At 40.6% G+C, this 18,062-nt stretch overlaps 1 protein-coding gene across 2 annotated transcripts in view; it reads left to right on the plus strand.

Moving 5' to 3' along the window:
• The window catches only part of REG (proteasome regulator gamma), a 26,888-nt gene extending 11,465 nt beyond the window's left edge, over positions 1 to 15,423 (plus strand). For both annotated transcript variants that reach the window (XM_068358861.1, XM_068358860.1), the window contains exons 4-6: positions 2,281 to 2,458; positions 3,012 to 3,182; positions 14,305 to 15,423. In XM_068358861.1, the coding sequence (XP_068214962.1) occupies positions 2,281 to 2,458; positions 3,012 to 3,182; positions 14,305 to 14,496 (541 nt within the window). In that variant the 3' untranslated portion in view covers positions 14,497 to 15,423. The remainder of the gene's footprint in view (positions 1 to 2,280; positions 2,459 to 3,011; positions 3,183 to 14,304) is intronic.
• The last annotated feature ends 2,639 nt before the right edge of the window (positions 15,424 to 18,062 follow it).

Consider the following 18,062-nt stretch of genomic DNA (forward strand, 5'->3'; position numbering starts at 1 on the left):
TTAAAGAGGTGATGGTAGTATGCAAGAATTATACTGCAGTGTATTATTTTCCTACCAGTCATCCATGGCCTTGGGAGAATCCAGAGCATTGTCATAAAGGTATTTTTTGGGGGAAGTTACCCTTCCTCACATTGGCTTACTGCTTATGATATGACAAAATTGGATTAATCATACAGTTGATAGCAGTTGACATTCATGTCTTTCAAGATAAATTTTCAAATTACTGTACAGAACTCAAAATTGCTCCTTGGAGAATCTTTAGTATCCATGGATTCTATTGAGTGGTAAATCAGTGCGGGCTTCAGTTTGAGATAATCTTCATTGCATTCTAGCACAAGGTTGATACTGTGATCTGGCACCTTAATTCATATAGATATCTCTTCCCAGTTGGCAAAGTCTTGTTGATTCATGTTGGCTCACTTCATAACCCCATATACTAACACTTTTGTTTCTGGCAAGTGTTCTAATGATATCAGGTCTTCAAACTTAATCCTTCAGATTAAAAAACAAAGGTAAGGCCTTTGTTAGCATTGTACAGAGAACCCATATGAACAGAGATTCTCCATCTCCATAATGAGGCCAATGTTTTGTGGATTCTCCTAGAAACCAACAAACAAATGCAGTATTCTGATCTGCAGCAGCAATGTCATCTTTCTGACAATTTCAAAATTCCTAAGGTAATGGTCCTAGAAACTTCATAGGAGTGCGTTTTGTAGGTTGGCCCGCTGTTAGAGAAGATTGTCTTCGAACAGTAAAGCACTCGTGTTGGTGCCCTTGTTTGTACACTGATGGAGATCCTAGTGAATGGTCAAAAGAAGAGTGCGCACGCTTGAAGGTGTTTTTGCTTCCCAAAGGGAGATTTAATTCCTTTACAACAGAATTCTTCTAAGGAACGTAATTATACACCTCCTGACGAGAGGGGAAGGGAGATCCTATGGTGAGACAGTGACATTTTAATGGAGAGAAACCCTCTTCTTTGTCTTGTAAAGGCAGTCCAGGTTAGAAGATTGTTTCCTCGATGAAGGCATAGCACGTAAAGGGCTAGAAGCTGAAGGCAAGGATAGGTGTTTGGCTATTCCTGTCAGAGAAGTAAATCATGAGTTTAGAGAGCCATAGGCTACTATGAAGTAGGCTCCATCAACAGAGACTTATCAACAGGGACTTGGCCTTGGTTAGATCTAAGGCTTGCAGGAGGAGTCTCTCTGAAAGGTATTTCTTCTTGCCATAATGTCTATAGGGTGTCGTCTGAAAAAAAGATATATATGCTCCTCTAGGGGAAGTAGATAATGCTGTCTCACTTTTGGCTTGCCCTAGGGTTAGATTATCGTCGTCTTCCTTTCATTTATCCCCTGGAGGAGGGTGGCAAAGAAGGATCAGAAGCCTAAGTTCCGAGAGGGGGAGAATGAGAACCTGTGGATTTTTTCGCCTTAGTAGAGAACCAGAAGAGGAAGAATCTTGCTAGGTTTTGCTTTTCCTCTTCTTGCTGAGCTCCTGGCAAATGGAGGCCAACCACACCCTATTATACATTCCTCACAAGGGGAAGACCATACAGTCATGCCCCCTACAAGCAGGCCATAAAGAACGGTGATCCACATTATGCTTGTTCATGAGTCTTGCTATGTCATCTAGGAATTCCAGGGCAAGATCGCATGCCCACTCATGGTTTCTTCATAGCAAGCACACACGTTCAAACTTCAAAGAGAGAAAAAGAATTAATAAGCCAAGTTTGTTGAAAAAGTATGTCTGTACTACCTGGCATTGATGTTAAAGTGGCTTCTCAGTGGTGTGGTAGGGGTTTGGGTCTTCTCTCGCTACCCACCACTGGCTACCAATATCTTTTAAATTTTAACAACCAAGTTTCCAGCTTTGCTGAAATCATACTCCTATCAAAGGACCAAGGTTTGAATCTAAAATTTTTGGGAGAATATCACATCTACTTTAAATATTGACCATTTTTTACAATTTAAACATGAAAAAATAGGGAATTTTATAGTCGGAAATGTGTACAGTACATAAACTTTAAAAAATAGATAAGAGTAGTACTTTGAAAGTTATTTATATACACTGATGAAATAATACAATGCTAAGGGAATTTTAAATACACATCTTTTAGTGTATAAAATTGTCTTCAAAGTTTTTAAACGAAAAAAATTGTTTGAGTAACAAAAAAAGTAGATTGAATTAGAAGTAATCACAAATTGACATTGTTAAGGGGGGGGGGGGCGAATCACGTACCTTAAAAGTGCTAAAAGCAGTGTGTTTTTACTTGGTATTTTACAGTTTTGATGGCGATCCTCCTGGAAAAAAGCGTAAGATTTCAGAAGGAACAGAAGATGCTATTACCGGTGCCAAAGTGTTCGTTCTGCCATCAGGGTCCGTTTCCATAAACCCCCATATCACAAGTATGGTTGATACAATAAAGCCTCTCATCCGTCAGCTTGTGGAGGAAGCAAACCTGGTAATTTGAATTAAAACCCTGTTATTTAGTATTAAAGAATTTTGCTTTTATACAAGTACTGCATTCAAAAATTTTGCTTTTACTTCAAAGTGGATGAAGTCTTCATATTGTTAATAAGATAGTAAATAGTACCTGAAATATATACAATATATGAGACTATGTAGCAGATCAGATTTATGATAAATGTATGCTTGTAAGATATGTCTCAATATCTTGAATACAGTACTTTATTATTATTTGTAGATGGAAAGTATTTTGGATTTATGATTTATACAGTATTGTGTAAATAACTTGAAAAGACCATAACTGTGCCAATGGTACCTATGTGTATCTAGTATGTCTTATGCAAACATTAATTTTCACTGTATCATGAATATCGTGAAAGATTGTAAAATTTTTTTGTGCCAATTTCAACAATTTCATATGGTTTCAAATAGGACTTCAGTTTTATGATTGTGTGAAAGCCTTATATGTTATTATAGTACTATATTTTGCTGTGTGAAAAAAATATTCTAGTATTATGATTAATAATAAGGAATTGGTATATTTTCAGCTTAAGATGTGGGTGTCATTTTTGATACCAAAAATCGAAGATGGTAACAATTTTGGCGTGAGCATTCAAGAAGAAACGTTAGGTGAAATCCGAACCGTTGAATCAGAGGCAGCAGCATTCTTTGATCAGATATCACGTTATTATATGACAAGAGCTAAGCTGGTGTCCAAAGTATGTACTTTAGTTTTTCTTATTTTATGTATTTTTCAGCTGATATTTGTTCATTGACTCTATAGAACTTTTTAAAAATATTTTATTGCTGTTAATATCTGTAATTTTCTTTGAGTGTTTAGTTATATTTTATTACTCACACCTATGCATGTCTTTACTCCTCTTTAAAAACTGATTGCTATTTTATCTAACCTCATATTTTGATTGACTTTGAGTTTCCATTTCTTCTGGCATTCTCAGGGTTTTCATTCATCCCTGTTTTACCTAATCATAAGATAATCTCCATTCTGCCTCATGTGTTACTTTTTTTTTTTTTTAAGTTAAGAGTTAAAGTTGCGGGTTTTAGGTCTCCACTGAGACGATCTATATCATTCTCCTCGGGCGACCATAAGCCAGCAGGAACTATCACTAGTCCCCTCTAACCTCACCTCCAGGCGCCACCCTGAATTTTTTTTTGGAAATTCAACTCTTCATTATTTCAATGAATCATCCAGTTACTATTCCTCCTTCAAAAAGAACAAATTCAGTCACCTAATCTAACAGAAACAATCTGAGATTTCATTTCAAGGTATGATACTTCTACATTCCGTGACTCTCACTTTGCCATATGTATAGCTATTGCCTCTATGGTGGTGATCTGAGTAAACACATAGATGCCTTAGTTCTAGGTGGTTATTCTTGCTGTCTACAGGACAATCTCCTATAGTAAATCCTCTGCATATTTACAAGATGCATTCTATATGTGGGTTCTTATGTCAAAACATTTTTATGTGTAACATGATTAACTTTGGCATCCAGCTCATAACCCTCAGCTGCCCAATCTCCATTATTTTCAGTTTGCAGGTTTTTCTAACTTTATTGAGCTTGCCTACTCTCTCAAGGGCCTTTTCTTCTAGAGCTCTAAACTTGACCGAGTCCATGGCATGTTATTTAAAGTCATTGTTGGGCTTGTAACCATGGAAGCAATTAGCTCATGAAACCATGATTAGTGGGGAGGTCATCTGTCAAAGCTAGCCATTCTCTTGGCTAATCTGGAAATCTTTTCCGCTAGAATTTTAGCAATTCCTTCAGAAAGAAGAATCTATCTTAATTGGGTCGAGGTTTTAAGAACTCCGTGGTCTGTAGGGTAAAGTTCCTGAAACACCGTAACCTTCTCCTACACAATATCAACCAAATTGTGGAAAGCCTTGGTAACTTTAGAATGAAAGACTTTCCCAGTGAATGAATTATCATCTTTTTATGGGAGGTATCCTAATTGATTTTCCTTGTAAAGAAGGAGAATTAATGGGGTAGAGAACCCATGTAGACCTCTATCTTGAGCCATAAGGAAGCAGAAGGAAAATTAATGCTTCATTATTCTAGTAGGTTTTCTTTCAAGCCTAGGGCTGTCAGTCCTAACTCTGCTTGATTTGGAGTTAAACAATAAAAAAGTTAGGGGCCAACCTCATTTAAATATCCTCTAGGTTTGGGGAGACTGTGGATTACTGGTATGCCTTCTTGGTAGATATCTCATTTCAGAAGGTTGTAGGACGATGACTTTGGTTCCTGTATATGAATATGAGTCCAGCTTTGCATGAAAATTTGACATTATTCAAGATCAGTATTGAGATTTGCTTATAAGCACAAAATCTTCAAACTTGACTTTGATGATAGCCCAGTCCTTACATCAAAGTTAGACTAGACCTTAACCTCAAAGCACAGTCTCTCTCCTGCCAAAAGCTATTCCTGAGGACAGGCATAGTACATTGATGTGAAAGGTTGTAACTAGAATAGAGAAGTCTACTCTTGCTCGCCTAATAATTTGCATTAGCCTTAGGTGACCTGTGCATTTTGTCAATCCTTCTCTCACTCTGGTGAGAGAGAGAAAGCAGTCCAGAACTGCTTTTGCAATGTCACTCCCACCATCCATGACTGGCAGCTGATTGTTGTAAAAGTTGATGCGAGCTCAAGCTGTGAGGCTTTGACCTAAAACTTTCTTTTTAGAATTGGTAAGCATCTTATCTGCCAGGAAATACTCTTTTTTCAATATTAATCTTACCCGATGATCATGTAGCTGTCAACTCTGTTGCCCGACAGAAATCTACGGTCGGGATACGCCAGCGATCGCTATACAGGTGGGGGTGTACACAACAGCGCCATCTGTGAGCAGGTACTCAAGTACTTCTTGTCAACAAGAACTCAATTTTTCCTCTGTCGTGCCTCCGGCTAGACCTACTTGGATACGCTGTTGATTCTGGAGTTATTGTTCACGATTTGGTGATGTATTTGCTCTAGAGTTTAGCCTTCGCTATTCAGGAAGCTTTATCATTAGCTTAGCAAGCTTTTGGAATTAATTTGATTTAATTATGGTGAAGAAGAGAGTATGGACTCTCTTTCACTTTTAAATGGCCGACCCTTCCCTTAGACGGAAGTGTTGGTGTCGAAGAGAGTATAGACTCTCTTTCATTTTTTATTTTATATCTCTCCGCCATTTATAGGCCTCTTCGATTAACTTTCCTTTTATTATAAACTTATAAAAATTATTTTTTTTATGTTTGTTTATATGCGACCTTTCCTAATTGTAGGCGGTCCTTACTTGGAACCGAAGTTAATTAACATTGAGCTCGTCATATCGTTTTTCCTGTTAAGAATTTATGCTATTTTAATTTTAATGTTTTTGAAAGAATTTCTTTGATAAGTCTCGTACTGTTTTCAAAGTTGAACTAACGTTTTGTTTAGTCTCCGCAGTTGTTGACGTTCAGAACGTTCAACTTGCGCTCTATCGTTACGATAGAGAGAGAGTATTTCACGGTTTCACGTTGCAGTAAGAGTAAACCGATTCTAGCGTTTCGTTCATTCTTTCTTAGCTTAAATGGTTTTAATTCTAATAAGGAACTTTTTATTTGGGAAACCTTTCAGTTTTTTTTCCTTTAACAAATAATATGTTTTAACGATATATATAATTGGGCTCATCTCTCAGGTTCTAAGTCAAGAGAGAGAGAGAGAGAGATAGAGACGGAGGGAGAGAGAGGAGGATAAACGTTTCGTTCAAGCGGGTAACGTTGTTCTCGTTTTTTTTTTTTGCTCTTCTCCCTAGTCGATATAGGGGAAGAAGGTAAAACGTTTCTAGCGTTTTATTCTTGTTCCCAGGCTTTATGCGGTGAGAGATTTTAAACGTAGTTTATTTGATCTAGTGTTTAGTCTCTTTTCCAGCCACTGAATTCTTTATCTTTCTTTATGTTTTTCTGTTACATTGTAATACTGTTTTCGCAATTACTACCTTTTAATGAAGGATAGGATTGCGTGTTTCAGGTACAAACCACTTAAAGTTTCGAGTTCAGTGAAATAAGTGCAAACAGAAAATCAAAAGTGATAAAGTGATATGCGCAAAGTGTTACAGTGTTGCGTTCGAGGGTTCGTCTGTTCGTGCCAGTTGTTCACCTAGTCCGATACCTCTTACAAGCTCCCAAGCCCAGGGGAGAAGTAATGTCGAAGGACTTATGGGTTCCTCAGGCCTTGATCGACGAACAGACGTTTCCCTCTGTGGTTTCGGGTGTATCTACACACGTTGCCGACGTGATCACCCCACCCACACAAAGACGAGAGAGCCCATTTATTCCTCGTCTGCGGAAGAGGTTTCTCGCAGAAACCATGGACCAAATCTTGCAGCTTTTAAGTGCAAGTCGGTCCCTTCCGCGCAAGTCCAACGGCCTAGGTGTAGCCACTGGGTCAGTTCGGACTCGCTGCAGTACGACAACTGCACACCTCCTAAGAGAGGCTAGGTGGTACCGCAACAGGCAGTAACTCCGTCTGTTGCCGCACCAGCTGTTTTAGACCCTCAGTCACAACGGACAGTAGCTCCGTTTGTTGTTGTCTTTCATAGACCCTAGTGGTCCATGCTGCAGACTATACAGTCTCAGCTTGCTCCTTCATGCAGGAGTATCATGCTGGAAGGTTGACAATGCAGCCTGTTAACCTACAACCCGCCGAGGTTGTGCGCTCAGCAGATACTGCGGCTGCCTGCTCCCACCCTCCACCTGTGAGAGCTCCACCACCGATGCGCAGTCCACCCTGCCAGACGCATGTTCTTGCTGCACCATCTGCTAACATGCGTGAGCTACCGCATCAGCAGTGGGAAGGTTCTGTAGAGCTGCCGGGTTCCAGCACTATGCGGCTTTCTCCGCAGCCCATGCAGCATGCTCTGCATACCTTACAGCATGCTCTGCATACCTTACAACATGCTCTGCATACCTTACAGCATGCTCTGCATACCTTACAGCATGCTCTGCATACCTTACAGCATGCTCTGCATACCTTACAGCATGCTCTGCATACCATACCGCATGCTCCTCAACCCACCGCAGCCCCTCCCACGCACCAGCACTCTGCTTTTGTTGTTGCCAGCTCCCACACTCCGACTGCGGAGAAGGTTGACGATGCACCCGTGGGCCTACACCTCCCACGGTTGTGCGCCCGGCATGGCTTCCTGCTCTCACACTCTTGTTGTGAGAGCTCCTCCACCCATGCACAGTCAACCCTGCCAGATGTATGATGACTCCCACACACAGAGCACTCCGTTGCCGTGCGGGAGCTACCACAAGCTGCCGTGTTTTGACACGGTGTGTCAGCCTCCGCAACACACTGTGGTTACCGCCACTCGCCAGCAGCAAACTAGTCAGGCAGGAGTTGAGGCTTCCCCACACAACTTTGGTTGTTGCCAACTCACAAACTGTCATGCAGTTACATGACGTTGCCTTCTGGTCTGCTACTTATACACCAGTGCTGTATGTCCTCACGCTCCTGTTGTGGTTGACAGTTCAGTTTTTGACAGTTCACAGACTGTCAAGCAGTTTCATAACGTTGCCTTCTGGTCTGCTGCTTTTGCACCAGTGAAACCCTCACTGAGAGAACTTAGCTTTTCTCGGATATGGTTCCTGTAGATGAGAAAGTGCTGTTCTCCCTCCTTCTGATATTCCCTTGAGGACTCTGTCATTTGGAGAGGAGCCTTAAGCTGCTTAGCCTCCTATGGACTTTTATTTAAGCATAACATGCTTCCAGGGAGGGTAAATGGTTCCGCTTCAGTCGCTAACCCCGTCTGTTGTCACACCTGCTCCCATAGACCTTGAGCTTTGTTGCAAGACATGCAGTCCAAGCTTAGTCCTTGATAGAGGATTTTTTTACGGAGTCAGTGTGTCACTGGGAAGACGTTCAACAACCAGCAGAGGTGACTTGTTGTGACGCAGTGCGGCAACCTCAGCAACCCGATAAGGAGTTGTCTGTACTACCCAGACAGTCTAGACAGTTTCGGGTTGTCGCTGTACTTCCTCGCTTCCTCATGGTTGACAGTTCACAGACTGTGCAGCAGTACCATGATCTTGTGTCCGGCTCCGTCAGACGACTGGCTTTTAGAGCTCCCACAAGTCGTCGCTGTCTGGAGAATCTCAGATGGACTATGGATCTGACCAAGGAACTGGGCCTCCTGGTCAATTTAGAGAAGTCCCAGCTCGTCCCATCCCAGACCATTGTCTACCTGGGTATGGAGATTCAGAGTCGAGCTTTTCGGGCTTTTCCGTCGGCCCCAAGGATCAACCAAGCCCTAGAATGCATCCAGAGCATGCTGAGAAGGAACCGATGCTCAGTCAGGCAGTGGATGAGTCTAACAGGGACACTTTCATCGCTGGCCCTGTTCATCGAGTTAGGGAGACTCCACCTCCGCCCCCTTCAGTATCATCTAGCTGCTCACTGGATAAAGGACATGACGCTAGAGACGGTCTCAGTTCCTGTTTCCGAAGAGATGAGGTCTACTCTAACGTGGTGGAAGAACAGCTTTCTTCTCAAGGAAGGTCTACCTTTGGCTGTTCAGAACCCCGACCGCCGTCTCTTCTCGGACGCATCAGACACGGGCTGGGGTGCGACATTGGACGGACAGGAATGATCGGGAACATGGAATCAGGAGCAAAGGACACTTCACATCAATTGCAAGGAGTTGTTGGCGGTTCATCTGGCCTTGATAAACTTCAAGTCCCTCCAGCTAAACAAGGTGGTGGAGGTGAACTCCGACAACACCACAGCCTTGGCTTACATCTCCAAGCAGGGAGGGACTCATTCGAGGAAGTTGTTCGAGATCGCAAGGGACCTCCTCGTCTGGTCAAAGATCGAAAGCTCACGCTGGTAACGAGGTTCATTCAGGGCGATATGAATGTCATGGCAGATCGCCTCAACCGGAAGGGTCAGGTCATCCCCACAGAGTGGACCCTTCACAAGAATGTTTGCAGCAGACTTTGGGCCCTGTGGGGTCAGCCAACCATAGATCTGTTCGCTACCTCGATGACCTAGAGGCTCCCGTTGTATTGTTCTCCGATTCCAGACCCAGCAGCAGTTCACGTGGATGCTTTTCTGCTGGATTGGTCCCATCTCGACCTGTATGCATTCCCGCCGTTCAAGATTGTCAACAGGGTACTTCAGAAGTTCGCCTCTCACAAAGGGACACGGCTGACGTTGGTTACTCCCCTCTGGCCCGCGAGAGAATGGTTCACAGAGGTACTGCAATGGCTGGTCGACATTCCCAGGACTCTTCCTCTAAGAGTGGACCTTCTACGTCAACCTCACGTAAAGAAGGTACACCCAAACCTCCACGCTCTTCGTCTGACTGCCTTCAGACTATCGAAAGACTCTCAAGAGCTAGAGGCTTTTCGAAGGAGGCAGCCAGAGCGATTGCCAGAGCAAGGAGGACATCCACTCTCAGAGTCTATCAGTCTAAATGGGAAGTCTTCCGAAGCTGGTGCAAGGCCAATGCAGTTTCCTCAACCAGTACCACTGTAACCCAGATTGCTGACTTCCTGTTACATCTAAGGAACGTAAGATCCCTTTCAGCTCCTACGATCAAGGGTTACAGAAGTATGTTGGCAGCGGTTTTCCGCCACAGAGGCTTGGATCTTTCCACCAACAAAGATCTACAGGACCTCCTTAGGTCTTTTGAGACCTCAAAGGAACGTCGGTTGTCCACTCCAGGCTGGAATCTAGACGTGGTCCTAAGGTTCCTTTTGTCATCAAGATTTGAACCTCTCCAATCAGCCTCTTTTAAGGACCTCACATTAAAAACTCATTTCCTTGTGTGCTTGGCAACAGCTAAAAGAGTAAGTGAGATCCACGCCTTCAGCAGGAACATAGTTTTCACATCTGAAACGGCTACATGTTCCTTGCAGCTCGGTTTTTTGCTAAAAACGAGCTTCCTTCACGTCCTTGGCCTAAGTCGTTCGAGATCCCAAGCCTGTCCAACTTGGTGGGGAACGAACTGGAGAGAGTACTTTGCCCAGTTAGAGCTCTTAGGTACTATCTAAAAAGGTCAAAACCTTTACGAGGACAATCAGAAGCCTTATGGTGTGCTATCAAGAAGCCTTCTCTTCCAATGTCTAAGAACTCAGTTTCTTACTACATCAGGCTTCTGATTAGGGAAGCACATTCTCATCTGAAGGAAGAAGACCTTGCTTTGCTGAAGGTAAGGACACATGAAGTGAGAGCTGTGGCTACTTCAGTGGCCTTCAAACAGAACCGTTCTCTGCAGAGTGTTATGGATGCAACCTATTGGAGAAGCAAGTCAGTGTTCGCATCATTCTACAGTGATACCTCGGTAGTCGAACGACTCTATACTCGAACAATTCGGAGTTCGACCAAAATTTTCGAGAAATTTTTGCTGCGGTGCTCGACCAAAAATTCGGTACTCGACCAGCCGAACACGTGACGACCGCATGGGCTTTGTGATGATCGCGCCATCTCGGCCACTCTCGCTTGTTCGGGAAGCATCAGTTCTCTCGAGAGCGTCACTCAGACAACGCGCGATCAGCATTCGTTGTGATTTAGTGATTTTCAGTGCTTTTAATTGCTTTTTTAGCTTTCATAATGAGTCCCAAGAAAGTAATGAGTGTTAAGGGGAAGGAGAAGAGGAAAACAGTGCGAACAACGATCGAGTTGAAGAAGGAAATTATAGCGAAATATGAGAATGGTGTACGAGTGTCCGATTTAGCGGTAGAATACGGAATGGCGAAGTCGACCATTTCTACGTTTTTAAAGCATAAAGAAATGATTAAGAAGGCGAATGTTGCAACGGGAGTTACGGCGGTAACTAAGCAAAGGCCACAAGTGATTGAGGAGATGGAAAAGTTGCTTTTAATATTTATTAAAGAAAAACAGTTGGCCGGGGAAAGTGTTAGTGAAGCGTTCATTTGTGAAAAAGCGTTGCATATCTATGAAGAATTAGTGAAGAAAAGTCCGAGTACCAGTGAAAGTGATTCATTTACATTTAAAGCGAGCAGGGGTTGGTTTGAAAAGTTTCGTAATAGAACAGGTATTCATCGTGTTACTAGGCATGGGGAGGCAGCTAGTTCGGATCAAATTGCAGCCGATAAATACGTGGGGGAATTCGATCGGTACATAAATGAACAAAATTTGATCGCACAACAAGTCTTTAATTGTGATGAGACTGGGTTATTTTGGAAGAAAATGCCAGCCAATACGTACATTACCAAGGACGAGACGAAGATGCCAGGTCACAAGCCAATGAAAGATAGGCTAACATTGTTGCTGTGTGCAAATGCAAGTGGCGATTGCAAGATCAAACCCTTGTTAGTGTACCACTCGGACAACCCCCGGGTGTTCAAACGAAATAATATTTGTAAAAGTGCACTACCAGTTATGTGGCGCTCGAACACTAAATCTTGGGTCACAAGACAATTCTTTACTGAGTGGATAAACGAAGTGTTTGCCCCCCAGGTTAAGGCTTACCTCATTGAAAAGAGCTTGCCAATGAAATGTCTTCTGGTTATGGACAATGCTCCTGCACATCCTCCAGGTCTCGAGGATGACTTGAAAGAAGAATACAGCTTTATCAAAATCAAATTCTTGCCCCCCAATACTACTCCCATACTCCAGCCCATGGACCAACAGGTCATTTCAAACTTCAAAAAACTCTATACCAAGGCCCTTTTCAGAAAGTGTTTTGAAGTGACCAGTGACACGAAGTTGACCCTAAAGGAATTCTGGAAGGAACACTTCAGCATCCTCAACTCTGTTAACATGATTGACCAAGCTTGGCGAGGTGTGACCTATAGGACATTGAACTCTGCCTGGCGTAAGCTGTGGCCATCATGTGTCACAGAGAGGGAGTTTGAAGGTTTCCAACCAGAGGCGGGTCCAAGCACTGCTACCCCTGTAATTTCTGATGACACTGATGTCGTTGAGGAAATTGTTGTCATGGGCAGGAGTTTGGGGCTTGAGGTCGACAAGGATGATATTGATGAGCTTGTAGAAAGCCATTCTACCGAGTTGACTGTGGAGGAATTGTTGCACCTGCAACAACAACAGCAGCAGGATCTGATTGTGGAGCAGGAATCTTCAGAAGAGGATGAGGTAAGGGAGGATGTTCCAAGTTCTCTCATCAATGAAATTTGTTCCAAGTGGGCAGATGTGCAGGCTTTTGCTGAAAAATACCACCCAGAAATTGCAGTAGCAAACCGGGCAGTGCATATGTTTAATGATAGTGTCATGTATCATTTTCGAAGAATACTGCAGAGGAGGAAGAAACAATTAACAATAGACCAGTTTTTCACAAAAGAAAAGAAAGCTGCTACATCAAAGCCTGTTTCTCCTCCAAAGAAGAGACAAAGAAGAGAAGAAACCCCTGAAATAGATCTGCCCACCCTTTCATTGGAGAGAGAAACAACTCCTGAAGGAGAACTACCCCGCCACATCATGGAAGGGGACTCTCCTTCCAAGCAGTAACCTCCCCCTTCCATCCTCTCCACATCCATCCCTGTATGCCATCGAACCGCTGCTCAAAGGTATGTTCACTACAGTACAGAAAATGGTTTAAAATTGTTTTATTTTAGTACAGTAAATGGTTTAAAATTGTTTTATAGGATTTTCTGACCAATTTCATACACATTTAGATAATTATTGTTGTTTAGGTACACGTTTTATTAATATTTTGGGCCTGTTCGAGTGCTTGGGAACGGAATAGAATATATACCATTATTTCTTATGGGGAAAAAAAATTCGGTACTCGAACAAATCGGAGGTCGAACACGGATCTCGAACGGATTATGGTCGAGTACCGAGGTATCACTGTATCTCAAAGATGTCCAGTCTCTTTACGAGAACTGCTACACCCTGGGACCATTCGTAGCAGCGAGTGCAGTAGTAGGTGAGGGCTCAGCCACTACATTCCCATAATCCCATAACCTTTTTAACCTTTCTCTTGAATACTTTTTATGGGTTGTACGGTCGGCTAAGAAGCCTTCCGCATCCTTGTTGATTTGGCGGGTGGTCAATTCTTTCTTGAGAAGCGCCGAGGTTAGAGGTTGTGATGAGGTCCTTTAGTATGGGTTGCAGCCCTTTATACTTCAGCACCTAAGAGTCGTTCAGCATCCTAAGAGGACCGCTACGCTCAGTAAGGAAGACGTACTTAATAAAGGCAGAGTAATGGTTCAAGTCGTCTTCCTTACCAGGTACTTATTTATTTTATGTTATTTTTGAATAACTAATAAAATGAAATACGGGATACTTAGCTTCTTTGTTAACATGTATGCTGGTCTCCACCCACCACCCTGGGTGTGAATCAGCTACATGATCATCGGGTAAGATTAATATTGAAAAATGTTATTTTCATTAGTAAAATAAATTTTTGAATATACTTACCCGATGATCATGAATTTAAGGACCCGCCCTTCCTCCCCATAGAGAACCAGTGGACCGAGGAGAAAATTGAGTTCTTGTTGACAAGAAGTACTTGAGTACCTGCTCACAGATGGCGCTGTTGTGTACACCCCCACCTGTATAGCGATCGCTGGCGTATCCCGACCGTAGATTTCTGTCGGGCAACAGAGTTGACAGCTACATGATCATCGGGTAAGTATATTCAAAAATTTATTTTACTAATGAAAATAACATATTCTTTTTGCAATCCTTTTTTAATCATACTTTTTTTCATCTTCTGTATGGATTATGTTATTTCATTGATGTTATGCATATAACTAACACATCATATAATTTTAGGTTTACTGTATAAACTACCTTAATTTTGTATATATTTTGAAATGTAAAATTAATATTTATTGATATTTATTTATTTATTTTGTTGATTTTTCAGGTTGCTAAGTACCCACATATAGATGATTACCGTCGAACCGTAATGGAGCTCGATGAGAAAGAATACCTGTCTTTGCGCATCACTCTGTGTGAAATAAGAAACCACTACGCAACCCTTCACGATATGATTACAAAGAACATGGAAAAAATTAAAAAGCCACGATCAGCTAATTCCATTGAAGCCATGTATTAAATTCACTTAGTAAACAGTATTCATTGTTCTCAAGTATGATAGACGAGCTGGGAGTGCTGTGCTAGATACCAGATCAAATGTGATATTGAATGGAATTGGATGAAGAATATTTAGATCTTCAGATGTTTTAGTTTAAAAACATTCATTTATATTTCTTGGTTTAAATATGGGTTGTCTTGAAATTTGAATGGAAGCAGATGAGAATTTTGTAATTGAACTTTTTTTCTTTTACGTGGTCCTCAATTTTCAGGTCTATGGGAATTTTTCTAATAAAAGACATTATTTTGCCCATTATTTGAATAATCTTGACTGAGGTCTAGAGTTTTGCAATGATTTGCTATTTCCTAATATATATTTGAGATATATGTTTATTGTTACTTTTGTGGAGAGGCTCTGTTTAATCTAAGAATGTCAGAGCTTTGATAGTGCTATGCCAAAGTCCAAACCATTCAAGTTCATTTGATATGTGCAGACAAAGATTAATCTTATTCACATTGAAAGCTGAATTTTGATGAAATGCTATATATGAAATGGCTGTGTTGAAGTATCTCATTGATGCAGGTAGGTGATGTGTCTGAATGCACACGAAAAATGAGCTACATAATTACTCGATTCGTCTCCTTTTCCATCTTCTATTTCTTTTAGTGCTTTACATTGTTTCAAAAATGAAAGACAAGTTTAGAAGATACAAGATGATCTATTTGTCAATGCTGGTTTTTGAGGGTTTTCGTTTTCATTAAAATTTTCAGTGATATCTCAGGAACATAATTTTAACAGTCGAATATTCTTATTTCGAGAATTTCAACAGTTGTTCAACACTTCAGTTTTTGGCATTTGCTAGATTAAGACTTTTCTCTTCATTTGTTGTATTCCAACTCCCCTTCCCCCAAACATAATCCCTTTTTATATATAAATCTTTCTGGGACGTTTTGCAATTTTATTACCCATCGTTTATTTTTTTTTATTAAATTTATAATGCCAGTTTCACTGTGACGTATATTGCTTTCTTTCTGTGTTAAAAGAAATTAAACCTTTTGTAGCATTAAAGCATTTTTAATTCCATGTAAAATATTGATCTTATTAGATCTTTATTACTAGAAGACCTCTTAATGTACAGTAATGGGATGTATTTCCAAATTGTATTATTAGTGCATACAGTACAGTACTTACGTGATACTTTTAGCTTTGGCATTACTTAGCCACCCTGTGTGTATGTTTTACGTTTCTTGTGCTTCCATAACTCGCCAAAGATGATGTAAAAAGGTTATTTGGAGTGCCCCTTCAGCACCACCATAATGTTTTACCTTGGTTTTCATTGGTTTCATGGGTATTTTTCAGCTGTCATAACTTTTGTATCTTTATTTTGTTCCATTTACAGTTGTCATTCATGAGCGAATTCTTGAGGAAGATGCATTAAAATCTAGCACTATGACTAGTCCTGTTAAATTACTTCAGTATTAATTGATAGTAAAGTACTCAAGCCACTCTTACTTTTGTAATACAGGAATTAATTCATTTGTACAAAACAGGCAAGTAAAACTACTGGAAATTGAAGAATGTCATCAACAAATATATCAATCTCGGGGGAAACAGATCAAATTACAAATGATCAAGTTGGTGAGAAATGTATCTTGAATACTCGAAAATAGAGCAAGAGAGAAGCAGTCAGTCAGAACAAAGTAGCTTAAAGAACAAGGAGAAAGTCCTGCAAAAGGTCCGTAATTGAAAACCTATACATAAAAGATGGAAATTCAAGTAGGAAGATCTCAGAACTGAATAAAGAGGAATCATTATAGTAATGTATATTGTGCCCAACCCCATGGAGAGTAAATGTGTAGTGCTTTTTGTGATTATGTTGTCAAATTCATGAAAATCAAATGAAATTATTTTACTCTGCATTACTTTAAAAAAAAGTGCAAATAGAGTACAGTGAATTGAAGGAGAATATCAAAGAATTGCGAAAAGTAGTGAAACTTTGATAACTAATGTAGTGACAGTTTAGATTCTTTCCATATATTCTTTTCACTGACCAGCCCTTTGAAAATATTTTTTTTCTCAAACATGATATTCCACATAATAATTTACTTTACTAAAAAAGTTTATTCCATTTTATATAATTATGAAAATGAATGAGAATATGACGAATTTTTGGCCTTGATAGTGGAAGCTTGAATCTTATAAGATGGGATTTTTGTAATGAAAGGATTAGGAACTTTCATCCAAAGATGATAATCATTATTATCACCTAAGCCACGACCCTACTTGAAAAAGCTTACTAAAAGCCTGGGGCCTGCAACAGGGTAAAATACCCCAGCGAGGAAAGAAAATAATTTTACTGTATTTGAAGTATTAAATGAAAAATGTGAAACCACAAGATCAGTAACAACGTTAAAATTTATGTCGTACAGATGTCATACAGATATATAAACTGAAGAGACTTACATTAGTCTATTCAACATACAAACATTTACTACAAGTTTGAACTTCTGCCTGATCAGAAAGCTCATTTATAATCTGGGCAAAGCTGTGATAAAGCTTGTAGAATAGTGGAGTGTTGAGCCATATGATAATGGAGGAGGCCAGACTTTTACAACTAACTGTATACCTAGAACTACGTACAGGATGGTAGTCTCAGAAAATCTGAATGCAAAGGATGGTCAGTTATGAAAAATCTTACTGAATGTCGGTGCAAGAGGTTAATATCCAGATCAGGGATAAGAAATTTAATAGAATAGACAGTAACTTTTTGTCCAACAAACTAAGATGAGAGTCAGCAGCTGAAGACCAGACAGGACAATAATCAATACAGGGTAGAATGAAAGAATTAAAATATTTCTTCAGAATAGATTGAACACCGAAAATCATAAAGAAATATTCCATAAGTCCATTTTTTTGTGTAATTCAATAAGAAACACCAAATATGTTTCGAAAAAGTAAATTTCCAATCTAGAATCACTTAAATACTTAGAAGGAGTTGTATAAAGTTGAAGAAACATAATCAGTGCAGAGGTCTAGATGTTGAGTAGCCACTGTAGATATATTTAGAGTCATACTTTTTAAATTCTGTACTAGATATTTTTCCCTTTTCAGTTTGCATTTAAGAACAAATCGTGCATTGGGGGTTTAGTATTGTGACTTAAACTGTACAGTATGACTTCGTAATATACCCATTTTTTTTGGAAGATTGTAGTGATAATGTATTGTATAAGACTCAAAACTGCATGACGAACCCTTGAGCCCAGCTCTGTGAGAATCATGTTTAAAGACCGCTCATGAATGGCAGAGCCAGGAAATGGTGACATTGCCCTATCAAGCAGGACAATGCCCTAGAAACGGACCATGTATACATATGATCATTGCCCAAGCCCCCTCTCCACCCAAGGGAGGCACAGGCAATTGCTGCTGATGACACGGCAGATAAGTGTATAGGCTCCCTCAAACCCCCCCCCCCCCTCCCTCCCTCCTTAGCTCACATGGTTGGTGAGGTTGCAGCGACCAAAGGAACTAACAACGAGTTTGAGTGGGACTCTAACCCCAGTCTAGCGATTGTCATGCTAAGACATTAC

The sequence above is a fragment of the Palaemon carinicauda genome, chromosome 35, assembly GCF_036898095.1.
Source record: "Palaemon carinicauda isolate YSFRI2023 chromosome 35, ASM3689809v2, whole genome shotgun sequence".
In the NCBI taxonomy this organism is placed as follows: Eukaryota; Metazoa; Arthropoda; class Malacostraca; order Decapoda; family Palaemonidae; genus Palaemon; species Palaemon carinicauda.